This window comes from Crinia signifera, chromosome 7 (assembly GCF_055691185.1).
Source record: "Crinia signifera chromosome 7, ASM5569118v1, whole genome shotgun sequence".
In the NCBI taxonomy this organism is placed as follows: domain Eukaryota; kingdom Metazoa; phylum Chordata; class Amphibia; order Anura; family Myobatrachidae; genus Crinia; species Crinia signifera.
The window spans coordinates 153,657,774-153,663,856 of record NC_139223.1 but is presented as its reverse complement, the minus strand read 5'-3'; the positions used below and the strand labels follow the sequence as shown (position 1 = coordinate 153,663,856).

At 44.5% G+C, this 6,083-nt stretch overlaps 1 protein-coding gene across 1 annotated transcript in view; it reads left to right on the top strand.

Annotated features, from left to right (window-relative positions):
- The first annotated feature begins 203 nt into the window (after window positions 1-203).
- The window catches only part of GALNT5 (polypeptide N-acetylgalactosaminyltransferase 5), a 59,847-nt gene continuing 53,967 nt past the window's right edge, over window positions 204-6,083 (top strand). Inside the window, exon 1 of the mRNA XM_083154024.1 lies at window positions 204-2,611. Coding sequence (XP_083010150.1) covers window positions 531-2,611 — 2,081 coding nt within the window. The 5' untranslated portion in view covers window positions 204-530. The remainder of the gene's footprint in view (window positions 2,612-6,083) is intronic.

Here is a 6,083-nt window from a genome sequence, read left to right as displayed (position 1 = left end):
CTTCTGGTCACACAATCAGATAAACAGCTATTTCTTAAAACTGTTTGACTACCCTGCAGTATACAGTGGATATAGGTTGGATTTTAGGTCTGATCTTTTTGTAGCAACAACGCTGCATATCCTCCAGGTCTTTTCCAGCAAGGAAGGAGTTACACACTCAGCACAAGGTGAGGGCTGCACTCTCATTGCAGGCTCACACACACCAACACAATTTCCTCATATGTGGCGGCTTCTCAAGTTTCATACAAGCTATAAGGAGACTGGGTGGGGAATATACACGTCTGCTTTACTACATTTGCCGACTGAAGTGTCTCCAATCAGCAGGATATGGGATGTGATCAGAAGGGGAGATGATGCTGCTGCTGTGGGGCACTGAAGTTTATCCCAGCTTGGAGCTGAAGTGCCAGGAGGAGAGGAGGGCAGGAGGGACCCTAGAAATGCCACGCAGGCAGGAGTGAGACAGGCAGCAGCAGGATTGTTCCCCATGTGCAGGAGAGGCTGTAAGACAAGTCCCAGGAACTGCACTGAGGATGCACAGGGTAAGGAAGTACTTTCGCGGCAGTGGCCGGGCGCTGGCATTTATATTCATCGCCTCTGTCATCTGGCTGATCTTTGACATGGCAGCCCTGAGGTTCTCCTTCAGTGACATAAATAGCAAGCACCAGAGAGAGGTGCTGGTCCGAAGGGAGAGAGTGGGCTTTGTATCATGGAAGTCCCCAGGAAGGGGGGATTTGGACAGTAACTGGGGAGAGGCACGGTACCATCCAGGAAGTCATGACACTACTAAACTGAGAGGCATTTTTCACCCCCCAGCAGATGACTTTGCCCCTCCAGGGAATGCACCTGACAGCGATTTTAAAATAAAGATGAGGCAGAGAAAAAGGACTATTAAACCATTTATTTTTAATAAGACACTTTCCCCATTGGGCATACCAGGAGCCAGATCGCTCACTCCCAACTTCAAGGCTCAGGACAAAAAGGATAAATCTGGCATTTTAAATGTGACAAACCTGCTTGTAGCAAAATCGTCTTGGTCTAAAGTGTCCCTGAATACAGCGGCTGTAGCAGATGACCGGCTGGTTCAAGGAATAAAGGCAAATACATTTATTATTGGGGCTGGGAAGGGGCATAAGTTGGCTGAAATTGTAGGTGCAGTTGACTTTAAGAGTAAGGATAAAGGGGTGAAACTTGGGGGTGCAGGAGCAGAGCCCAAACATATACTGGAGTCCAAGAATGCAGAGGACATTAAGAGTAAGGATGCAGGCTTGAAGTTTGAAGGTGCAGGAGCAGAGCCCAAAGATGTACGGAAGTCCAAGAACACAGAAGACGTTAATAGTAAGGATGCAGGGGTGAAGCTTGAAGGTGCAGGAGCAGAGCCTAAAGATGTACGGAAGTCCAAGAACACAGAAGACGTTAATAGTAAGGATGCAGGGGTGAAGCTTGAAGGTGCAGGAGCAGAGCTCAAAGATGTACGGGAGTCCAAGAACGCAGAAGACGTTAAGAGTAAGGATGCAGGGGTGAAGCTTGAAGGTGCAGGAGCAGAGCCCAAAGATGTACGGAAGTCCAAGAACGCAGAAGACGTTAAGAGTAAGGATGCATGGGTGAAGCTTGAAGGTGCAGGAGCAGAGCCCAAAGATGTACGGGAGTCCAAGAACGCAGAAGACATTAAGAATAAGGATGCAGGGGTGAAGTTTGAAGGTGCAGGAGCAGAGCCCAAGGATGCAATAGCCTCTAAAGATGTGCTGGAGTCTAAAAAAGCAGGGGACTTTAAAGTTGCAGTGGAGTCCAAGAAAGTACCGGACTCAAAGAATGCAGTGAAGTCCAAAGATGCAGTAGTCTATAATGAAGCATTGGATCTGAATCCTGCAGGAGCCCCTAAAGATGCACCAGAACCCAAGGATACAGGCCCCTTTAAAGAAGCAGATAAGATTAAGGGCCAACTCAGTGCCACTTTAAAACCCAAAGGGCCAGGAGAAATTGGGAAACATTTAGAAACACAACATCTTAACGCACTACCTCTCAAAAATGTTGTTTTAGTCAGTAAGATAAATTTGACGAATGACAAATTGAACACATTGACTGACAAGGTAAATAAACTTGTAACAGCTAAAGGTAACGTATCTGTCAGTGAGACCAAGGTACATGATTTGTTGAATGTGACAGTTAAAAAACGGAATGCTTCTATCTACCCTACTTTGCCCATTACCGACATTGTTGCCAAAGTTAAAATTTCCAACCCGCTCCTCAGTTTAAAGCAAGGGTTTTTAGGAATCTCTGAGATTAAGGGAAACAAAAGCGTCAGCACAGTAAAACAGAACCTTACAAGCAAACTGGTGATGGCAGACGCTGGTCATCCAATCAAAACCGATAAAGAGAACAAGCGGGGTAAAGGGGATTCCTCATCTGGCCCCGGGAAGCACAAGGTTCTAACTGTTGATGCAACGATGAGTCCCAGAGACCTGAAAGCTCCCGGGCAGCTTGGAAGATCTGTGCTGGTCCCTAAAGACAAGGAGCAAGAATCAAAGAGAAGATGGAATGAAGGAAACTTCAATGTTTATCTTAGTGACCTAATCCCTCTGGACCGAGCTATCGAGGACACCAGACCTAGAGGGTAAGATCTGTTTCTGTTGCTTATAGACTATAATGCTCATATTCTTAGCTATAAGAAATTAATGGGATTTATAATTCAATCAGTGCTGACAATGAAGAAAATCTTGGAAATCATGACAAAATAATTGGCAACTAGAGTCAGATGTATTCAGCTTCAAAAAGTGATAAAACGGAGAGTGATAAACAGCCAGCCAATCAGCTCCTACCTGTCATGTTAGCTGCTGTGTTTGAAAAATGACAGGTAGGAACTGATTGGCTGGTTGTTGATCACTCTCCACTTTATCACTTTTTGAAGCTTGATACATCTGGCCCTTATAGAGATTACTCTTTGGACATTGGACAATGTCCTTGTTTATTAATTAGTAATGAAATTCATGTTATCACTTCTGTATTAACAAAGCAGCGGTGTTTCCCAAAGCAACCAGAGAATAGCTATAATTTCTGTATTGCATTCTAGAAAACAAAATGTGATTGGTTGCCATGGGCAACGCTAACACTTATCTTTTTTAGAATCGTTGGATAATTTATTCCAAAGACTTTGCTGCAGTTAAGTTGAGGGTTGCAGTGATTGATCACACTGTATACATCTACCAGTGGGTTCAAGTTAAATGTTTTAGGGGTCTATGTACTAAGCATTTGGAGAGAGATAAAGTGGATATGGTACCACCCAATCAGCTCTTAACTTTCATGTTACAGGCTGTGGGCCCATTTTTCAATCAGTTCTACAACTTGTTGTGAATGATAAATAGTGCTCCAGTTAATCAGCTCTCAATTGTCATTTTTCAAACACATGACAGTAAGGCGCTGATTGGCTGGAGCACCATTTATCAAACACAACAAGTTTTATCATTCACAAGTTTGTATCATTGATAAATAAGCCCCTGTGTTTAAGAAATGACAGGAGCTGGTTGGTTGGTATTTTATATCCATCTACTATATCTCTCCAAGGCAAAGGGCCACATTTATCAATCAATATTTGCGGCTAAATTCAGGGATTAGCCACAAATATTAAGTATCACCCAAATGTATCAGGAGGGACAGCAGCAGGAATCTCAGATTCCTGCTGTGATCCCCCCTGCAGTGCCGCCGGCCGCATCCCCCACGGGTTGCTAAGGGGGATGTAAAGCTGCCCGATGTATCAACATCGGGCAGCAGCGCTTCACATACCTGGGCTACTGCCATTCTGAGATGGTAGTAGCCCATTGTAGCCTATGGGCTACGGATCGTACTGGCAGTGTGTCAGCTGGGTTGGCGGGGGGTCATTGCTAACCGCACATTTGCAGATCCCCCAGCTTCCGGCTCAGCACATCGCATGGGATGGCCCCCTTTCGAAACCCTGTCCCTGCGCCTGGGGGGTGATAGTATCGCATTTTACTATGCGGCAGTAATATTCCACCCAGATCGCATTGTAAATGCGATCCTTCATATATGGGCCCCTTAGTACATAGACCCCCTGGATTCTATGACTTCTGTCCCTTTTTACTTGGTTGCACGCCTTTAATGAGTGATTAGTACGTAGTGATTACTAGTATGTATGCTGACATATTTATGCAAACAGTTATCAAAAGAGATCATATACTGTACACCAGACTCCAATGTCACTCCTCCATTGTCCCTGGAGATGCAGTTGCCACCACCCCAATCCCCCCCCCACGTGTCCCCTAGCCAGTGATCTTTCCGGGGACAAGCATCACCCAGTGTGTATCCAGATTGAGGCTACTTTTTCCAGGCAACTAAGCATTCAGGTATTGTTACTATGTTTGTTACATCCTGGTGATAAGTACTTTATTTACTTTGACCGATGGTAATTATACCAACACCCATTGACCGACAGTCCAAATACGGACACAGTTCATAGACATGGTAAAAATTCCTACATTAAACATGCTGACGTATTGACAAGTGTTTCTACAATTCTGTGTGTATGTCAACGTAGGTCAACATAGACACCATCAAAGTGTACAGCAGTGGTGTCCAACTCATGGCCCTCCAGTTGTTGTGGAACTACACATCCCAACATGCCCTGCCGCAGTTTTAGCAGTCCATTATATAATATCTGTGGCAGGGCATGCTGGGACATGTAGTTCCACAACAGCTGGAGGGCCTTGAGTTTGACACCACTGGTGTACAGCATCCCCTCGCATGACTCGCTGCGCTCACCATGCTTCGGCACGGGGTCTTGCTGTGCACCTTACACTATTATATTCCCCCTCTAGGTCCACTGGGATGGTAAAGTATGGAAAAATTTATTTTGGGGCAAACATTGTTTGAAAACTCATGTCGGTATTTTGACTGGCGGCTAATGGGTGTCGGTATAATGACCGTCGGAAAAAATGTCCGTTGGTAACTTGACTGCATTCCTCACTAGTTTGTGTAATAATGGTGCCAGCTTACTGACTCTGGAAGTGCATAGGTAGGTGGTAGGTAGGTAGGTAGTGTATCTTCTCTTTATTACGGGACAATAAGATTTAAATATATGTCTGCTTTTTGCAAATATATGTCTGACATACATGCCGCTAATTCCGAGCTGTACATGAGATAAATTAGGAATTGTAGGTATAATAAAGCACAAACGCCTTAGTGGCCTACTTCTATTGTTTCTGTGTCATGTCTATTTATATATCCTACTTATATGCAGGGATGAGGTTTGACAGCGTGGCAGTATCAGGCGGGATTATCTGTACTCTCTGTAGAAAGCCCCATTATTTAATATTACTATTTTTATATTTTCAGGTATTTTTTTTATACTATTATTGTGTATGAAAGAACATATAACATGAATTATACATTAGCTCCATTAACTTTACCTACAGTATAAAAATAATAATCCTCATAACCTCCTTTAACAATGCTAACAGATTCCTCCACAACCCTGCTTCATTTCAAACTGCAGTGTATCGATTATCGGGTGCCCCGCGAATTCGCAGCCCTGCAATCAGGTGTGAATTGGGCCCTAAAACTGTTTTAGCGGAAGGTCATGGCAATAGGTCCCAATGCTCCTCTGCGACGGTCAGCATGAGTAGATTTGACCTTAAGAAAACTGCGCAGTTCTCAGACTGGTCACTCCCGTAAAATAGGGGCAACATGCCCCCGTTTCCAGAAACATTGACTGCCTAAGCCCCTGTTCCACCCCTTGAATGCCAAGGGGAAACTGAGTAACTGACAAAATGATTAGTTCTGATTTAGCCTCTAATTTCAGTGGTTGCAGCAAACATATTTTATAATTCTACAGCTTCATTTACCCCAATTGTGGCTTTATCTATTTATTTATTTATTTATTACAGTTTCTTATTTAGCGCACACATATTCCACAGCACTGTACAGAGAATATCTGAATGTTCACATCAGCAGGGACAGATTTGTCACTAGGCCCGTGAGGCACGGGCCTAAGGCCGTCAGCTGCTGGACCTGGCCGCACACCACACTTTGCAGCGCATCAGACTGACGCGGGGTTTGGCAGGGGCGGACTGCAG